This window comes from Dipodomys ordii, unplaced genomic scaffold, assembly GCF_000151885.1.
Source record: "Dipodomys ordii isolate 6190 unplaced genomic scaffold, Dord_2.0 Scaffold130, whole genome shotgun sequence".
Lineage (NCBI taxonomy): Eukaryota > Metazoa > Chordata > Mammalia > Rodentia > Heteromyidae > Dipodomys > Dipodomys ordii.
Window position 1 is genome coordinate 5,785,752 of NW_012267346.1, and position 21,163 is coordinate 5,806,914.

The window sequence follows — 21,163 nt, forward strand, 5'->3', positions numbered from 1 at the left end:
GCATGCAAGGCAAGCGCTCTACCACTGAGCCACCTTCCCAGCCCAGAATAGCTATTCTTATTTTAAATGTTCTTTCCAATATTGGATAATTATAAAAGTGACATGTAAACTGTATGCTGGTGGCTCACGCCTGTAATCCTAGCTATGCAGGAGGCTGAGATCTGAGGATCCAGGTTTGAAGCCAGCCTGGTCAGGAAAACTTGCTATTAACAAGCAAAAAGCTGGAAGTGGAGGATGCTCAAGTGGTAGGGTGCTAGTCTTGAGTACAAAAAGCTCAGGGACAGCACCCAGGCCCTGCATTCAAGCCCCAGGACTGGCATGCGCAAACACATACACACACGCGAGGGCACACGCGTGCATGCAAGCAAGCAGCAGGTTTAGACTCCGTTATAATAATGACTTCATTGTACTTTAAAACATTTTATTGAACATGATAGTGGACTTGGTATGTTTCATTTCTAGAGTGCATGTTTATATCTTTAAGTTACCACTATTTGGCTACTTTGCAGAGTGTTTTGATACATGCACTAGTAGATCTGGACAAGGTTGTTACATCTCATTTTAGATTTGAGAAAGTGGGACACCTGAAAGTCAGGTTTTCTGTCACAAGTAAGGCAGGAGTGGAAGCTAATCTCTTGACTCCCAAGTTTAGTGCTCTTTTTAATCTGTATTATTGCTGCTTTTAATTTGTGAGCGACTTAATTTATCTCAGGTAATGGTCACATTTATAACTTTATGAAGAGTTATTGCAATGAAAAGTACTTCCTGTGTGAGGATAAGAAAACTGGAACACAATGCTTTAGAATATCAAAGTTGGGGACACTTTTGATACTATTAGTGTAAATCAGGAGGAATGCCAGGGAAGTGAAATTTTGGGAATAATAGGAAGAATGGAATTGTAAATTATAGTTTTTTCTTTCTTTTTGGTGCCAATCTTGGGGCTTAAACTCAGGGCCTCCACACTGTCTGTGGAGAGAAGAAAATCAAGGGTGATGCTTGGTTTTCTAGCTCTGTAAAGTTCTTAACATGACCAAATATATTTTGATTAAGATATTAGTACTGTACTCCAATATATTTAGAGATGAGTAACAATGGGAATTCTAACCCTGTGATAGGACTTCATGGAAAGCAGAAAACACCAGTGAAACAGTCCTTAAAGGAAGGAACAGAACCAGGCTTCTAAAGTCCAGGGCTCCAAGTGATCTTGGCCACCAAAATCCACTTCATTCAGTCTCTTCTGCAGTTGGAGTGACTCAGTCACAGTTGCAAGTTGCTGTGTTTTTTTCCCCCCCTACTAATTGGCTTACCTTTCCTTTCCTATTTATATTCTTGAGAGGTATATCAGATTGATCTAGCTAATTGCCATTTTTTCTCATTTGGACAAAGGCTTTCATTAAGTGCTTTGGTGTGGATGGTGATCTTCAATAGCAGGGCTGATCTGTGTTTGAGCCAACTGTGGTGTGGGCACATAGTTACAAGCAAAATATCTCCTGGCACAAAGATAGTCTGGTCCTCACTTCTTTCAGTAAGGACCATATGGTGAGGCACTTTCTAGGAAGGGTCTGCAGAGGTCCTGACTAACCAAAGCTTGGGGGAGGGGAAGAAGTCTAGGTCATGAGTAACTTAAGGGTCACCTATAGGAGGTAGTTGAACTCAAGAGCTTGTGAATGTGAAGAGAAAAGACTGGGTCAGAGGTGGTACTGAGCAATAGCACCATTGAAAGACCAGATGAAATCTAAGGAAAATAGAGGTAGGGTGATCAGAAAGGAGGAGACCCTGGGTGTGCAGTGCAGCAGATAGCCTTAGTAGTAGGCACAGTCTTCCACCAGATTTGGAAGTCAGATCACTGTGATCATCCAGAGCCCAGTGAGAATTATGTGATGGGGGCAAGACAGATTTCAGCAGGTTGAAAAAAGGGACCAAATAAATAGAAGACTGAAGGCTAGTGTATAAATTACTCTTGAGAACTGTAGGTGAAGAAAGATTAGGCAATACCTAGAGGGGGATGAGATTAAAGCGAGTTGTTTTTTCCCCTTCAGTTTTTAATGGCTGATAGTTGAGTGGAGTTACATTTAGCTAGTTAGCTGTTTGTTTGTTTGTTTTTAATTGACTTCTGCAGCTTGAACTCAGGGCCTGGGTGCTGCCCCTGAGCTTTTTGTGCCTAGGTTAGCACTCTGCCACTTGAACCACAGCTCCACTTCTGACTTTTTAGTGGTTAATAGGAAGGCTCATGGACTTTCCTTTTCTAGTTGGCTTCCAAACAGGATCTTCCAGTCTCAGCCTCCTGAGTGACTTAAGTTTAAAGGTATGAGCCACTATTGCCCAGCCAGGGTTAGCTTTTAATGTGAGCATTTAAGGTGAAAACTCCACATAATCCAAATTATCCTTAAATTCACTTTAGAAAGTACTATTAGCAAAAGTTGTATCATTTCTAAGTCCATCTGAGAATTTGAATGTGTAGGTAAAACTGAAAGGACATAAGTTAACTGAGATTATATTTGTTCAAGGTGTGTTCAATAAATGCGAACAAAATTTACTTAATGGAATCTAGCAAATAGATATTAACAATATCTGGTTTTATTACTTTAAAGTTAAAAAAGTTCATTATATTCACCAACTAGTATGAGAATGATATATAACCACAATGCACAGTATTTTGTGCAAAGTGGGTGTTTGGGACGTTGTATTCTTTTTTTTTTTTTTTTTTTTGGTCCGGTCTTGGGGCCTGAACTCTGGGCCTGGGCGCTGCCCCTCAGCTCTTCAGCTCAAGGCTAGCACTCTGCCACTTGAGCCACAGCGCCACTCCAGCTTTTTTCTTTTTGCTTATGTGGTACTGAGGAATCGAACCCAGGGCCTCAGGCATGCAAGGCAAGCGCTCTACCACTGAGCCATCTTCCCAGCCCGGGACATTGTATTCTTAAAGGAGGAGTTGAGGAGAAAGAGTAAAGGCTGGGAGCAGAAGATAATCTATAGAGCACAGGAAGGTAGGTGTGTGTGTGTGTGTGTGTGTGTGTGTGTGTGTGTGTGTGCGTGTGCGCGCGCATATGTGCGCGTATGTGCACATGCCAGTTTGGGGACTTGAACTCTGGGCCTGGATTCTGTCCCTGAGCTTTTGTGCTCAAGGCTAACTTGAGCCACAACTCCATTTCCAGGTTTTTGTGGTCAATTGAGATAAAAGTCTGGCTTTGAACCGTGATCCTAAGATCTCAGCCTCCTGAGTAGCTAGGATTATAGGTGTGAGCCACAAGTGTCTAGCTCAGGAGAAAAGAGAGGACATTTTGTCTTCCACTCTGATGGTAGTGGAAGAGGTGAAGACTAGTATGGGCCTAGACACTTTGTAACAGCAAGCAGAGAGCTGAATATGACTACGTCTAATGGCCTCCCATTTTCTTTACAAAATAGGCTCACTGAATTTGAGTAGAGGACTTAAAAGTGAATGATGAAATGTGGACTAGCCATTGAGAGGAATGGGGAACAAGCTGACTGAAGATTTCTGAAACTATTGTTGATAGCACTGGGAAATTCCAGGTAACATCTTAAGTTCATAGTGGTGGTTATTGTCAAGATTGCTACTTTATTCAGCAAAGGACATCTGTAGGAGTAGGGAAGGTAGAGTGTATGTAATATTGGTTAGAGACTGGTTTTGCTGAATATGTGTGATGGAAAGATACACATAAGACAGTATTTGAGAGCCTTTAAATGATTCTAGAAGAATCATTAGCCTATTCTAGAAGGAAAGAAAAAGGAAGAGGAAAAAAGGAGTAAAAATACAAGAAAAGATTCAGAGAATTGATGTTCCCATCACATTGAGGAGGGAGTGTTGACAAGTGAAGTCCTCTAAAAAGTAGAAGTTTGGAATGTAAGTCCTAGAAGAAGATAATGGCATCTCTGCTGTAGTATCCTAAATGTATTACTGGGAAAACCCATGTTTTCCATTTTCCACATACGTGTGTGTTAAAAAGAGCAGGACTTAGGGGAGACATAGATCTCAGGAAGCACTTAAAATGTGTGAGGAACTTCGTAAAGCATTAGCCAAGCACTACAGATATTACTGCCCTTAATAGTCTACATATGGGCATTTGTGTGTAGTTTCAGAAGTGGCTGACTCTGCTGTTTATATAACTGTAGCTTTTGGACTTCTTTGACATGGGAAGTGCTTGATAGCTATTAATTAAAATTAAAATTTGATTCAGGGTTGTTCTTTTAATCATGTTTTTATTATCTTCAAGTAGTTGTGCAAAGTAGTTGCCATTCAGCAAATCAGTTTGAGTACAATGAATTTTGATCAATGTCACCCCTTCCGTCATTCTCCCCCCTCTCAACCCAACCAGGATTTATTTTGTTTTATATTATATTATTTTTAACAAAGAGGAAATCCATATCTATTAGAATGGCTAGCATTGAAAAACAGTGTCAGTTGCTGGTTTGGATACCAAACAACAGGAACTCACATTTATTGCTGTGGTAATGCAAAATGGCACATCTGCTTTAGAAGATGGTTTGGCAGTTTTCTAGTAAGTCTAAACATAATTGTATCATACTTATAGTAGTTATGCTCCTAGGTATTTTACACACTGATCTGAAAACTCATGTCACATGGAAAACTCACAAGGCCTATGGCCTTGAGCATGCTAGGCAAGTGCCAAACTACATGCTTCCTGTGCTCTACACATTATTCTTCATGGAGTTAGACCTTCATTTCTGCATGTGAATTTTTTTTTTTTTTTGGTCATGGGGCTTGAACTTTGGGCCTGGGTGCTGTCCCTGAGGTCTTCAGCTCAAGGCAAGCAAGTGCTCTACCACTTGAGCCCCAGAGCCACTTCAGTTTTCTGGTGGTTTATTGGAGATAAGAGTCTCACAGACTTTCCTGCCCGGGCTGGCTTTGAACCTTGAGCCTCAGATCTCAGCTTCTGAAATAGCTAGGATTACAGACATGAGTCACCAGTGCCTGGCTTGCGTGTGAGTATTGATTGCAACTTTACTCATAATTGCTATAAACTGGAAACAATCAAGATACCTTTCAGTGATGGGTGAATGAAAAAACTATGGCACATTCATACAAAGGATTATTAACAATGGTAAAAAGAATTGAACTAGTCAGACATATATGTCTGAGAATGTAAAAAAGCTAGATAATCTGTGATTTTATTGTATGACATCCTGAAAAAAGTGAACTGATAGAGACAGTAAAAGATAAGGTTGTGTAAAAAGATTGTGTAAGGTTGTGTAAAAAGATATGGTTGTGGGGCTGGGAAGGTGGTAGAGCGCTTGCCTTGCATGCCAGAGGCCCTGGGTTCAGTTCCTCAGCACCACATAAGCAAAAAGAAAAAAAAGCTGGAAGTGGTGCTGTGGCTCAGGTGGTAGAGCACTAGCCTTGAGCTGAAGAGCTGAGGGACAGCGCCCAGGCCCAGAGTTCAGGCCCCACGACCGGACAAAAAAACAAACAAACAAGTAAACAAACAAAAACATCTAACAAGAGTATCTTCATATGGGGGGGGGGGAAGGGGCGCAAATGAGAAAGCTCCCAGTAGCCAGAACTAGAATTGTTGGAATAATAAAGCAATTTTTGATTATAATCCAAACCATAAAATTAATATACATGAGATGCATGAATCTGTACTGATTGAGGAAGTATATTATCACTTTGTAATTTGTAGACTTCGGATTTTGCTTATCAATCTGTGTTTTGTCAGTCTAATTTTTATTTTTTTGTTTTTTTGTCGGTCATGGGGCTTGAACTCTGGGCTTGGGCGCTGTCCCTCAGCTCTTCAGCTCAAGGCTAGCGCTCTACTACTTGAGCTACAGCGCCACTTCCAAAACTTTTTTCTTTTCTTTTCTTTCTTTTTTTTTTTTTTTTGGTCGGTCGTGGGGCTTGAACTCTGGGCCTGAGCACTGTCCCTCAGCTCTTCAGCTCAAGGCTAGCACTTTACCACCTGAGCTACAGCGCCACTTCCTAGACTTCGGATTTTGTACAGGTAGCTGAGCATAGTGGCAAGTTGAGAAGCTTCTGAAGTATTGCATTGCATTGTAGGCATGCACGTGTTTCTATATGAAACCAAACCTTTTTTTTTTTAAACTTAGGGCTGTGTTTTAACTTTTAAAAAATTCATTAAGGTACTGGGAAAAGCTGTGTTATGACCTAAGTGATTTTTTTTTTAATGCTGCCATTTTGAATTCAAGCAGAGTTGTATTTTGAGGTAGAACAGACCTCATTAGAACTTGATGTTTCCAAGGTGAAATAACAGGTAATGTTAAAAGCCAGTGTGTGGTGCTAGGATGAAAATACTGAAGTTAGTCTAATGAAAGGCCAAGGACGAGGCTGGAGATGTGGCTTAGTGGTAGAGCGTGTGCCTAGTTTGCTAACTGTGCTGTTTTAAAGCAGTACATTGGTTTCTTTCATGGAGAACACTTAATAAGGACTTGGGATTATAAAAGTTTTAAGCTTTGGCAGTGTTTTTCTATTTAACTTACAGAATTTAAAGTAGTAATTAACTTGCAGCTGATGAACATTATTAGAAATTGGTCCTATCCTTCTGATATTAATAGTCTCATCTAGGAAGTAGTATGAATTTTTTTTTTTTTTGTCGATCGTGGGGCTTGAACTCTGGGCCTGGGCGCTGTCCCTCAGCTCTTCAGCTCAAGGCTAGCGCTTTACCGCTTGAGCTACAGTGCCACTTCGGGTTTTCTGGTGGTTTATTGGAGATAGGAGTCTCACGGTCTCTCCTGCCCGGGCTGGCTTTGAACTGCGATCCTCAGATCTCAGCCTCCTGAGTAGTTAGGATTACAGGCGTGAGCCACCAGTGCCCGGCATAGTATGAATTTTTTTATCTTATATCTAAACATCTCCCTTTACCTTTTCAAATGAATTAAAATTTAAATAAAAATGAAGAGAGTCTCATTTATCATATAGTCTGCCCTTGAACTTGCCGTCTTCCTGCATGTTGTTGGGATTACAGCTGTGTACCACAATTTGAAACAAATCTGTTAAATTTTCACATTTACAGATTTTTTTACAATGTCTTTTTTTTAACAATGTCTTAATAAAACATAATAAATATAGAGGTCTTGATACAATATTTAAGATGGTGTAGTACTTTGTAGTTATTTTAACATAACAAAAAGTATGAGATTTTAATTCAGACATGGATATAATAACGCATGATTCTACCGATTTATAGTGCAAGGTATATAATCTCTAAAAGCTACATTTTAAAAGATGAGATTAAATAATACCTATTCACAAATGCTAAATGGGAAAGATCAGTACAAAAGCACCTAACATTTCGAGTTGTTGTTTACCATCAAATGTTAGTTTTCCTTTTTTGTCTTAGAAGTTGCAGGAATAGGAGATGAAGCGCTCCCAGAATGCTCACTGTACCTAAGTTCTTCACAATCATACTGGACTGGGATTCTTGCGTTTTAGTCCTAGCACAAACTTGAGTTGCAATTCTTGCTTAGCATTAATACAAGGGGCAAGTATCATGATTGTAAAATGAGGAAAGAAGTACTTACATCATTGTAAAATGATGGTAAGGAACACTTGTTTCGTGAGAATAACTATTGAACGTAGTATATAGTGCTTTATACAATATGTGTTAACTTTTTGGCATTTTTTATTATTATAAAGTAGTTATTACAATTTTGTAAGTCAAGTTACGAGCACAATATATCTTGGTTAGTGGCACCTATTCCTTTGTTCTCCCTTATTTCTCCCCTCCATCCCTGCTTCCAAATTACAGTTGATTTTTTACATAATGTACATTGCATATAGTGATTGTGTTAACTATTTTTAAGTACATCTTGAGATTGTCGATATTAGTTTCAATATTGGTTACTAGGATAAAACTATTGATAAATATAATAATGCAGTTGATTTGGAACTTCAGTTAGAGTCTGTTTAGTTAGGATTTACTTTAGATTTCTCTGTTAATCTTGTTTTAAACTTGCCTTTTGTTTGCACAGCATGGTATTTAATTATTTGAACGTATTTTTACTGTTACTGTAATTGATTAAACATTTATTAAAAGTGATTATCATGCATATCTGTGCTGTTGTTTTTCCTTACTGCTTAGCTTAGTGAAAATCTGTTACCTACATTTGTTAAGGCAGTTTTTTGACAGGCCTATGCATAGCTACTTCTGATTTTATCTTCATAACCTAGTTTATTGACTCCTTGGCCACAGACCTAAGACATTTTTGTTGTTGTTGCTTGTAACAAAAAGTTTTCATAGTATTAGAAAGAAGTGGCTTACAAGAAGCCCTGCTTTCATCCCTAGCACTGAACCATTCATTCTCTTTTGGGCCTTTTGAGTATTTATTACTTAGTATTTTAAGTGTAAACTTAACTGTTCAATGATGGGTTGTGCATTGGTGATTTGGTAAAGTGAATGGTAAGGGAAAATAACTCATTTGTGTTTGTCATTGTACATTTTAAGACATTTTTTACTTAATATAAGTATTTAATTTTAAAACAAAGTGAATTTGAGAAGAAATTTGTTGTCCATGAAGATAGTTTTAAAGTATGACTGAAAGATTAGCGGCAAAATTGCACTAAGTGAAGAATGTCTAACTAGAACATTTGAGTGATGAGTTAGAGCTTTGTTTCTTATACAGTCCTTTTGAGGAGATAGAGATTTCTCAAACCCAGTACCTTGTGATATTCTACTTCAACTTCTGTCTTCTTTCCATGTGGTTTTATGGACATAATTTTTTCTTGCTCATTTGATTTTCATTACAGATTTTCAAGATAGCTAGCTTTCAAGGTAATTTTGGTCTTGGGCAAAGAGTAGGGGATATGATTGTGAATAAAGGAAACCTTAGATAGAAATAGCTTAGTTTAAAAGTGATTACCTTATTTTCTAAAATATCAGCAATGATGTTGTATTTGTTTCTTTACCTTAAAAAAAACTTGGTTGCAATGGCTCATGCCTATAATCCTAGGTACTTCGGAAGCTTGAGAGGATTACAGTTTTATGCACAAAAGTTTATGAGACCTCCATCTTAACCAACAAAAAATGAGGCATAGTGGTCTGTCCCTGTGTAAGAAGCATAAATAAGATCATAATCCAAACTGACCAGGGCAAAAACTCAGACCCTATTCAAAGAAGTCAAAAGGACTTGTGGTGTGGCTCAAATAGTTGACCACTTGCCTAGCAATTGGGAGTCCCTGGATTTTAAACTCTCTAATGTCCCCTCCCCCAATATACATATATGAAAGAAAAAAAAAGGTAAATAAATAGTGCTATATTTCACAATACGTTGTTATTTTTTCTTCTTTTTGACAGTATTGGGATGTACCAATATACCCAGATTTTTATTAGTTGAGATAGAGCCTCAAGAACTTTTTTTGGGGGGCTGGGAAAGTGGCTCAGTGGTAGAGCGCTTGCCTTGCATGAGGCCCTGGGTTTCATTCCTCAGCACCACATAAGCGGAAAAAGCCGGAAGTGGCACTGTGGCTCAAGTGGTAGAAGCACTAGCCTTGAGCTGAAGAGCTGAGGGACGGCTCTCAGGTCCAGATTTGCCCCACGACTGGCAAAAAAAAAAAAAAAAAGGCGGCGGGGGTGGGGGGGAGAACTATTTTGCTTTGGCTGGCCTCAAACCATCATCTTTAAGATCAGCCTTCTAAGTTGCTAAGATTAGAGTATCATGAGCCATCAGGCCTGGCCATATTCTGAAAATTTAGTAAACGTTTGATAGTGTGAACAGTTCTGTGACTGATGAGCGATTTTGCATGTTGGATTAATTATGGTAAATGTTTTTTTAAGTATTTGATCTTTTGGAAGTAGAAAATAAACTTCATTCCCAAAACTTATTCCTGAAATTGTTTAAGATTTTCATATGTGTGTCTCACTTGCCTTTTTCTTTTCTGTTTCACATGCAGGTCATGGTAAAACTCCCAAAGATGCTGCATCAGTTCGTGCCACGCACCCAATACCAGCAGCCTGTGGGATTTACTATTTTGAAGTGAAAATTGTCAGTAAGGGAAGAGATGGGTAAGTACAATTTTGGTAGGAAAATCAGTTTGCTTTTTTGGTAATTATTTTTGTTCTGATTCATAAATTGATGATATAATTCAAAAGTTGTGGTCTTGAAAGTTTTGGTGTGCACAGGGTAGAACTGACTACTGCAGATTGGGTCTGGTTCTTATTAAATACTAGTTTAGGCTAAAGCTTGAGTTTGATTTCAACTGAGATTTTTCTGGTAGGTTTACTACTAAAATAGAGAGTTGGGTGTCATACAATAGGATAATGTCTCAATTGGATAACTTTTTTTTTTTTGTCAGTCGTGTGTCTTGAACTCTGGTCTTGGGCACTATCCCTCAACTCTTCAGCTCAAGCTGAGCGCTCTACCACTTGAGCTACAGTGTCACTTCTGGTTTTCTGGTGGTTTATTGGAGTTTCACGGACTTTCCTGCCCTGGCTGACTTTGAACCGAAATCCTCAGATCTCAGCCTCCTGAGTAGCTAGGATTACAGACGTGAGCCACCGGCGCCTGGCTTGACTTTTTCTTATATTACCTATTTTCTACAGTTTGTTGAAAAGCTAAATCTTTTAAAAGCTAGTGAGCCTAGTCATTAGGTGCTTTATAGTTTTTTTTTTGCAGTGGATAAAGTTTAGAATTTTGGGTTTCACTTGAAAAGTGTGTGTAGGTATGCTCTTGACTGAAAGCCTCATGAGGAAGGATGCGATGTAGAAGTTTTCAAAATAAGAACTCCCTGGTAGGTCCTGGAATCAACTTTGATATCATTGCTCTTCAATTTGGCATTGTTGTATGGTGTGTATGTACATTAGAATGATTTATGGGACTATTAAAATATTCACAGCGGAAGTGGCGCTATGGCTCAAATAGTAGGGCGCTCGCCTTGAGCTGAAGAATGCAGGGACAGTGCCCAAGCCCAGAGTTCAAGCCCTACCAAAAAAATAATAAATAAATAAATAAATAAGTAAAATATTCAAAGCTTAGGCCTTATCCCAAGAAGAACCTCATCAGAGTTTTCAAAAGTAGAGCTTTGGGCAAGACAGGCATTTTGAGAATGTTGCATGGGAATTTTGGTGCATACCTGTGTTTAAGGACTATTGAAAAATCAGTGGATCTAGCCTTTAGTGTTTCCTGATTCTTCATTATGGTACCAAAGATTGTTTTAAGCATTTATCCAGCTACTAGGATAAAAATTGGGCTTGGTGGATAAGTTGACCTGTCTGTCTGTCTGTCTGTCTGTCTGTCTGTCTGTCTGTGTCTGTCTGTCTGTGTCTGTCTGTCTGTGTCTGTCTGTCTGTCTGTCTGTCTGTCTCTTTTGTCTGTCGTGGGCCTGAACTCTGGCCTGGGCCCTGCCCCTGAGCTCTTCAGCTCAAGGCCAGCACTCTACCACTTAAACCACAGTGCCACCGGCTTTTTTCTGCTTAAGTGGTGCTAAGGAATCCAAACTCAGGGTCTCATGCATGCAAGGCAAGCACTATACCACTGAGCCACCTTCCTAGCCCAGGTTGACCTATATTTGAATACCTATGGGGTCCTTCTTGTTTGTTTGTTTGTTTGCTTGGTTGTGGGACTTGAACTCTGGGCCTGGGCCCTCCCCCTCGGCTATTCAACTCAAGGCAAGTGCTCTGCCACTTGAGTCACAGCACCACTTCCAGTTTTCTGTTTGTTTGTTGGAGATAAGAGTCTCATGGACTTCCTGCCCTTGACTGGCTTTGAACCTTGATCCTCAGATCTTAGCCTCCTGAGTAGTTAGGATTACAGGTGAGCCATTATCGCCCAGCTCCAATAGATAATTCTTTATTTGCTAAACATATCATTGTCAGCAATAGGAAAAGTAGAAAGTGAATTCCTGGATTACAGTAACAGCTTTTCATTTTACTTCCTGTTTTCCTAGCAAACCAAAGATAAAATCAGAGATGCCAGTGATGATAAAATGGTTGTGAAACCAGGTGAAATAAGTCACTTGGTTTCTAACTGTGTAAGCTGCATACTCAGGAAGCTTATTTATTTTTTATTGGCTGTGCTAGTCCTGGGACTTGATGGTCCTTGAACTCAGGCCTAGGTACAGTCCTTGAGCATTTTTGCTCAAGGTGGTGCTCTGCCACTTGAGTCACAGCTCCACTTGGGCTTTTTGGTGGTTAATTGGAGGTAGTCTCATGGACTTTCCTGCCCAATCCGGCTCATTCCATGATTCTCTTATCTCAGCCTCCTGAGTAGCTAGGATTATGGCAGTTGGCAGTATTATATTTTTCAACTCCATAATGCTGGTGTTGCTTATGATGATGCTCATGATTCTCTTTACTTTTACTCTACTTGTCCTATCTTTTCATGATCTTGACCTTATTTTTTTTATGGTTGCAAATGCTCCCAGGAGTCTCAAATCTAATCCTGTATCCCAAGTTATTCCCTTGAGCTCCAGACAGATATATCTATCTATGTTTGTATTTGGATGTTTCACAGGCATTTGGCTTGAAATCTTTTTTCTCAAAACCCACTGGTTAGTGATTTCACTGTTGGTGAAACCTTCACCTTTTTTCTGTCCATCCCTAATGTCTCTTTTCCTTGATTAGGTTTGATAATTTTATTTTCTGTGTAAGGTTATTGTGTAGCTGGTCTTCCTGTTGTTCCATGTTTATTTCTGTTACTGTTTCTCTAATAGAGAACTGAGTTGTCTCTGTGTCTTTCTTGAGATCATTTGGAACATTTGATGCTTAAAGCTAAAATTTGAAACTTCTTAGCAAGGTGCTTTGTAACTACCTGTTCTGTAATGTTTTCACTCTTGTAGCTGGAATCTTTCATCCTTCTACTTTTCCTTTTATTTGAAATTAGGTATATTTTACATATTGTGAAATTCATCTCTTTTAGTGTGAGTTTCTACCACCACTATATTAAATTCCCTACTCTATTCCCAGAAAAGCCTTTTCCTTTCTTCAGCCCCTGATAACCGCAGATTTATATGTTAGCATATAAAGCACTATGGAGTCATAGTATGCAGCTCTTTGCTCTGCCAGTCCTGGGGTGTGAGCTCAGGGCTTGTATGCTGTCCCCGAACTTCCTTTTGCTCAAGTCTAGCACTCTACCATTTGAGCCACAGCTCCACTTCCACAGATTGTTTTGGTTGTGTAGTTGAGATAAGAGTCTCTGTGCTCGCTTCACCAGCACATATACTAAAATTGGCACTATACACAGAAGATTAGCATGGTCCCTGCATAAAGATGATAAACAAATTTGTGAAGTGTTCAATAAAAAAGGAAAAAAGAAAAGAGCCTCACAGACTTTTCCTGCCCAGGCTGGCCTCTAACTGTGATCCTTAGATCTCAACCTCCTGAGTAGCTAGGATTTCAGGATTATGTGAGCCACCAACCACCTGGCTTATACAGTTTTTTAAGCCTGGCATTTTAGCAATCTTAGCATAATACATTTGAGATTCATCTCTGCTGTTGCATCTATTGGTAGAACACTCCTTTGTATTACTGATTGTATGGATGAGTGAACCGAGTTTACTTGGCTACTGCCCAGTTGAAGAATGATTTTTGGCAATTACAAACAACCACTCTCAACATTTCTGTGTTTTTCCGTGAACTTAAGTTTTCATTTCACTTGGGTAAGATTCTAACATGGATTGTCAGATAATAGCTCTGTAAGAAACTGAGACAAAGAAGTGGAGATGTGGCTTACTTATTAGAGCGCTAGCCAAGTACACACATAGGGGTTACAGTTGCATAAGTTAAACTATATTTCTTTTTGAACGGTGTCACCTCTTCTCTCAAGCTCTTCCAGTTTTTCCCTCCCATTACCACCAATAAGTTGGGTTCATTTTCAACCTAATGTCTAGTGAGTACCGCTGCTGCATTTGTTTACTTTTATCCCTATGTATCTGTGCCTCTCCTTACACTCCCAAGACAGAATGAAAAAGCAGAAACAGCAACAAAGAGAAAGCCTTGTTTGCATTTCCTGGAGTTCATTGTAATAAATATTATTTTGTATGGTAAGATGCACATAGGTATTGCATCTTTGTGTTCTTCTCCTAAGAGTATCCTCCTCTGGTCTGAGATAATTTTGCAAAGTAGCTGTACTAGTTTGCATTTCAGCCTGAAGTGTATCAGAATTGTTGGTTCTCTGCCTCTTCAATTGTACTTGATATCGTCAGGTTTTTGTAGGTTTTAGAAATTTGTTTCATTTTTAACTATTGTAGTAGTTAATACTTTTCCTTAATGAATGATAATGTTAATGTTGAAAAATCCCTAGTTCTTGCTATTAACCTATAACATACTATTTGTTATTCTGATTGCATGTATTGCTAAGACTTCTAGTTCTCTTGTGCATGTCCTTTCCTGTCTCCTTATATATTCCCCCATTTTACCAGTCTGATTCATCAGTCTCCCACACTCCCCTCTCCTTTACTGGGGCTTGAACTAAGGTACATTCTACAGCTTGAGCCATATTTTCAATTTTTCAGGCCTAGGTTTGTTTTTCTCTTTCTCTAAAATAATATTGTATCTTTTCTATGCCATGCCCCTAACCTTTGGCAGACTTATTTTATATGCTATTTAAGTGTCTCTTTACTAGTATATAACATATAACAAAGATCAGAACAGATCTGAAATGGTAGGCAGTATTCCTGTCCTTTTTTTTGGTCTGGTCGTGGGGCCTGAACTCTGGGCCTGGGTGCTGTCCCTCAGCTCTTCAGCTCAAGGCTAGCACTCTACCACTTGAGCCATAGCGCTACCTCTGGCTTCTTTTTTCTTTTTGCTTATGTGGTGCTGAGGAATCGAATCCAGAGCCTCATGCATGCAAGGCAAGTGCTCTACCACTGAGCCACTTTCCCAGCCCTTTCTGTGTATTCTTGGAACAAACTTTCTTTATATCTCTGTAAAATTGTTGAACAGAGTTGTAAGTCCAGTTCTGTGCATTTTAACGGGAAAGAACAATTCATTTATAGAAGAAAGACAACTTTCTATCTCTATTTCTTTTCTTTTTTCCATCCTGAGGCTTGTACTCTGGGCCTGTGCTCTGTCCCTGAGGAGCTTTTTGCTCAAGGCAGTGCTCTACCACTTGAGCCATAGTGACATCTTCCAGCTTTTTCTGAATAGATTATTGGAGATAAGAGTTTTGTAGACTTTCCTGCCCAAGATTGGCTTCAATCTGTGATCTACATCTCAGCCTCCTGAGAAGCTAGGATGACAGGTATGAGACAGTGGTACCTGGCTCTGTCTCTTTTTTTTTTTTTGTCGGTTGTGGGGCTTGAACTCTGGGCCTGGGCGCTGTCCCTCAGCTCTTCAGCTCAAGGCGAGCACTCTAGCACTTGAGCTACAGCGCCACTTCTGGTTTTCTTGTGGTTTATTGGAGATAGGAGTCTCACGGTCTCTCCTGCCCGGGCTGGCTTTGAACCGCGATCCTCAGATCTCAGCCTCTTGAGTAGCTAGGATTACAGGCGTGAGCCACCAGGGCCCGGCCTGGCTCTATCTCTAATTTTGACCAAATAATTTCTTTCTGGAGCTGTATTGAACATTAAATCAAATAATATGTTGTTGTTTTTTTCCCCCTAAAATCCTAACATCTTTCTGAACAGTGGACCAGAAAGATTAGCTGTTTTGGAAATCTTTTGTTTTCAATGATGCATGCTTACCTGAGTTTATTTTACTTAAAATTGAATTATCTTTTTTGCAGGGTAGGGATATCAGTACTGAGTCTTGAACTCAGGATCTCATTTGACTTACTTGTTTAAACTAGTGCTCTAACACTTGAGCTATGCCTTCTGTTCAGTATTTTGCGGATTAATCAGAGATAGGGAATCTTAGGACTCTGAGATTGGCTTCTAACCAAGATCCTCAGTGTCTTAATCTCCTGAGTTGCTAGGATTACAGGTGAGAGCTGCTGGCCCTGGAGCCTTAAGGTGAACGATCTTTTAAACTGTATTTATACAAGATTAGGACAGATGAGTAAATATTTGAATATAAGATCCTAGTGTTTTAGGAAAATCAGCTGTCACTGACAAGTTTTCTCACAAATTGGTAGGGGTTTCATATAAATTGCTTCTTTACACAGAAAACAGAAGGGACAGATGGTTAATGTTTTATGCACTTGAAAACACTTATTTCACCTATCATATACATTATTTCTACGTCTGTTGTGGAAAATTAGGACTATGACTATGATCATTGTTACTTGTATTTATATTTCCTAGAAAATAAGGCTTGAGGAAGTTCATTTTATCAAGTGAAAAGGAAAATAACGCTTAATTTTCTGAATTGGCTTTTCATTTACACTGGGCATCATTTTTGTGTGTTTTTAGTAAATAACTTTTAACTTACTAGGTTAAATTAGCCTGCCAAAATTTGTGATTAATTTGAAAATAAAATTTCTGGGCTAGGTGTTTGTGGCTCATGCCTATAATCTTAGCTACTCAGGAGGCCTCTCAGTTTGAAGCTAGCTATCTCAAATTAATCAGCAAAAAGCTGGAAACAGATGTGTTCAAGTGGTAGAGATCCAGCCTGAGGCAAAAAAGTTAGAGTGAATGCTGAGTTCAAGCCCCAGAACTGGGACCAAATGTGTGTGTGTGTGTGTGTAAAATTGACATTTCAAGAGAAATTTAAGTTGCCTGATGAACATGATTTTTTTTATGGACATAGTTAAAAGGGGGTATTTCTTTGTGTTCTTATTAGTGATCAATAGATTTCTAAAAACGTTCATATCTTATGAAATGAACTTTCTCAGCTCAGGAATTTCATTCAAGTTTAATATTATATATACTATTTTTAGGCAATGGAGATCCAGTTAATTCTAAATGTTAAAGATAAAACTTACTTGAAAACGTTTAGAATTATAATTTATTATGAGTGATATTTTCAGCTTTTCAAAGAAAACATTGATGTCATTCTTTGACAGTGATTCAGGAAAAGCTGGCAAAGTAATTAATCCTCAGTTCTTCTGTGGTGATAAAACTCAGGAATATTGTTTTCAGAGTGTTCCTTCTCTGTTAACTGCTTAAGCTATTTTTTAGGGGGAGTAAGAAATAAAGGTCAAGCTTCCTTTAAAGCCTTCTAGCTTTAAAAAGCTCAAAAATGGAAAAACTGTTCTAGTTTCAGTTGACTATAGGCAGCTCATGGGAACCCAGATGGAAAGTGGGAACAAAAAAGCAATATGTTAAATACTTGCTGAACACATTACATGGTCAACAGATGAGTATAAGAAAGATGATTCTATGTATGTCTGAAAGCACACTGAGTGGTATCAAACAATTTGGAAAATGCAGTAGGGCAGGGCAGAGAACACATATTAGGTGGCTAACTTTAGATTGTGATATTATATACTAAATAAAATTTAAACTATATATTGAAGACCTGTGGGGAGTATAGAAGTAGTGGTATATACCGTATTTTATAAAATGAATTTGGAAGGCTTTGCTGCAGAAGAATGTTCCAGACTCTGTACATAGTTTGCATAATCTCATAAGAAGAATTGAAACTGTATGGTCTTTGGCAGAAGTATAGCTCATTGTTATTTGGGAAGATTTTAGTGAATTTACAGAACGGAAATAGATATCGGAATGCCTTAATGTTCTAAAGTAGAGTACTCAGTATGTAGATAAAGCCCTCTTTTGAGGAGGAAAGTTTATAGGGTGTATTAGACAATATGAAATAAGGATTAGGGAAAGAATGCAGTAGGTGATGAATGTGTGCAAGATGGCTACAAAGAGAGGTAGGAGTTACATTATTAAACTGTTACTGAGGGATGGACAGTGATAGAATTAAAGAAAAAAATCAGGAATGGCTTAATTTGTTGATTACCTATTATGTGCCAGGTACTGTGTTGAGAAGGACAGGGTTGAGGCTGTAAACATGGCTGAAACAGAGTTACGCCAGAACTATACTGGTGAGAAGAAAACTGGACATGTAAGTCTAGTAATAGGCATATGAATATACTAGGGAAGTATGGAGGAAGAAGAGACCAACTCAGTTGATGATTAAGGAAGATCTTATAGAAAACTTGTGTATAGTTACAGAAGACAGTCACCTTTACCTTCTTTAGACTTGTTTCTCGGGTATCCTTCCTGAGATAGTGTAAGTTTTAAAGAGCTGGTCAAGTTCTTTCTGTTGAGAATTCTAGTGGAGATTTTAATCTTGCCCCTGCTTCTCATTAGTTCTGTCACTTTGTATTTTTCAACAGACTCTTATCTCATTTATTAAAAAAAAAGTTCCAACCTCAGGGGACTAAATTATTCATTTAGCATATTTCTTAGGGTACCTGGCTCATAGCAGACTTGTGGCTTCTTGTGATGCCTGGTGCCTGGCATACTCATGTGCTTTGCTGCTGCTGCTGAGGTCCTCCTCAGCACACACACATTTTTGTTGTTGTTGTTATTGTTGGTTGTGGGGCTTGAACTTGGGGCCTGAGTGCTGTCCCTAAGCTCTTTAGCTCAAGGCTAGTGCTCTACCACTTTGAATCACTTCTGGTTTTCTGGTGGTTAATTAGAGATAAGAGTCCCACAGACTTTCCTGCCTGAGCTGGCTTTGAACCACAATCCTCAGATCTCAGCCTCCTAAGTAGCTAGGATTACAAGCGTGAGGCACCAGCTCCTGGCTAGGCTAGCATATACTTTTTGTGCAAGGAATATGTCCAAATGATCTATAGTCATAGCTACTCAGGAGGCTGACATCTGAGGATTGTGGTTTGAAGCCAACTTAGGCCGGATCTTTGAGGTGGTTATCTTCAGCACACTTGAAATCTTTTTTTTTTTTTTTATTGTGATAATACCATACAGAGGAGTTACAATTACATGGGCAAGATAATGAGTACATTTCTTATCAAGCATTTTTCCCTCCTCGTTTCTCCTTCCCATCCCACACTTGAAATCTTAAATCACATTTATATCTTGTTGCAGTAGTTATTTTTATATATAACAAGTGTATGTGCTATCACTTAGCTTTGTTGCTCAAGGATGATGCTCTATCATTTCAGCCACAGCTCCACTTGGCTTTTTGGTGGTTAGTTGGAGATAAGAGTCTCATAGACTTTCTTGCCTATGCAGGCTTCTACCTGCAATCCTTAGATCTTAGACTTGAGCCACCAGCATTTGGCTGTTCTTAGAGTTTGTCTTAATTATTCCTTAAAATGCAGAATGAACGCATACTAGAAAGCAGTGTTAAGTCTATTTTCCATTGCTATAATGGAAAGCCTATAAAGCACAGAGATACCACTTTATGATACCACTTTTAGGTGGTATTATTAAGGTCTCCTTGGCTCTATCACTTAGTGAATAGCAAGGTAGGAGAAATCACATGGTGAGACAGGAAGCCAGGTAACAGTGAAGCTACATTTACTCTTTTATGACAGCTTTCTTATGACAGCTAAATAAGGTCACTAAAACGAATCTCTTTCTAAGGTAGCATCCCCAGTGGCCCAGCCAACTCACAGTGGGCCCACCTCTTCAAGTTCTATCATCTCTTAGCATCATTACACTGGGGGACTAGACTTTGAACATTTGAACCCTTGCAGGACAGATTATACCTAAACCTTAGCTTAGGTATAACTTAATAAACCTAGTTTAAACCCAGCTTAAAAGGTGTTAAAGGACCTTAAAAGGTGTTGCATATTTACATACCTTTTTATGTAAATATAAACATAGGATATATGTTTATTTTGTATAGTAGGCCTTTGTTAGATGTATTGCTGGTAAAGATCTTCTCCCAGTCTGTTGGCTGTCTTTCTGGTTTAGTAACTATAGTCCTTGCTGTGCAGAAACTTTTTATTTTGATATAATCCTATTTGTCAAGTCTCATTCATATATATATATATATATATATATATATATATATGAGACGTCTACCTTGTTATTCACTAATAGGTAAGAGGAGAAAGATGTACTGAAGGGTTGATGAATGTAGTTATGGATTTCCCAGAGCCAAGAACAAGTTTCTGTTTGCTGTTCTTTATGCTTTAGGAGACATGAATAGAAGAGAGAAAGTATAATAGACAGGGAAGCAGCTGTTTTACTGTCAACATAAAATTAAGAGTTGGCAAGAGCTTTTTTATTTAAATCATAAATGAGAAAAGAAAATAGGTCTGAATGGAAATACTCATAAAAGGGGGTCTATTTTCTCTGTCTCTGTCTCTCTTTTGGTGCTGGTTCCTTGGGCTTGAACTCAGGGCCTACAGCTCCACTTAAGGCTTTTTGCTGACTAATCCAAGAATCTCACATACTTTCCTGCCTATGCTGAGGTTTTGAGCCTTGACCCTCAGATCTAAGCCTCCTGCTAAGATTACAGATGTGAGCCACCTGAACCTTGTTTTTGCTTTTTTTTTTTGTAGACCTCACCTCTATTGGCTCTGACAGCCCTATGGTGATTAGTGTTAGGTTTTGCATTTTGAGCATGCGTATACTTAATTTTCTTTTAGTATTTTAATAATGTCTGCCCAAAGAATTTAAGTATTGGGTATGATAATGGAAAAAGTTTGTGTGGCTGTAGGAAAATGGAGGAGGAAGTTAATGGTACTCAGGTTCCAGAGCGGGTGACCCTCAGCTTTTCAGCTCAAGGCTAGAGCTCTACCACTTGAGCCAAAATACCACTTCTGGCTTTTTCTGCTTATGTGGTGCTGAGGAATTGAATGTAGGGCCCCATGAATGCAAGGCAAGCACTCTACCACTAAGCCACCTTCCCAGCTCTTTTTTTTTTTTTTTTTTGAGGTTGTTGCAAATGGCCTTGTTTCCGTATATAAAAAGTCTACTGAGGGCTGGGAAGGTGGCTCAGTGGTAGAGTGCTTGCCTTGCATGCATGAGGCTCTGGGTTCGATTCCTCAGCACCATATAAGCAGAAAAAAAAAGCCGGAAGTGGTACTGTGGCTCAAGTGGTAGAGTGCTAGCCTTGAGCTGAAGAGCTGAGGGACAGCACCCAGGCCCAGAGACCGGACCCCCCCAAAAAAAAGTCTACTGATTTTTGTGGGTTAATTTTATATCCTGTTACTTGCCAAAGTTATAGATAAGCTCGAAGAGCTTGGGGATGGGTCTTTTGGATCTTTTAGATATAAGATCATGTCATGTTGCTTTGGGAGAATAAAAGATTTCAGTAAGACTAATAGCTTCAAATGTAAAAGAGGAAAGGTCAAGAATTTTATATTTAAGTAAGTTAGTTTTCAGTAAAATAATGAAATAATAAATCTTGAATTATCTAGGAAAAAAAGATCA

General features: G+C 38.9%; 1 protein-coding gene across 1 annotated transcript in view; it reads left to right on the top strand.

Annotated features, from left to right (window-relative positions):
- Window positions 1–21,163, top strand: part of Ranbp9 (RAN binding protein 9) — an 83,460-nt gene that overhangs the window by 7,990 nt on the left and 54,307 nt on the right. Inside the window, exon 3 of the mRNA XM_013030421.1 lies at window positions 9,881–9,992. Coding sequence (XP_012885875.1) covers window positions 9,881–9,992 — 112 coding nt within the window. The remainder of the gene's footprint in view (window positions 1–9,880; window positions 9,993–21,163) is intronic.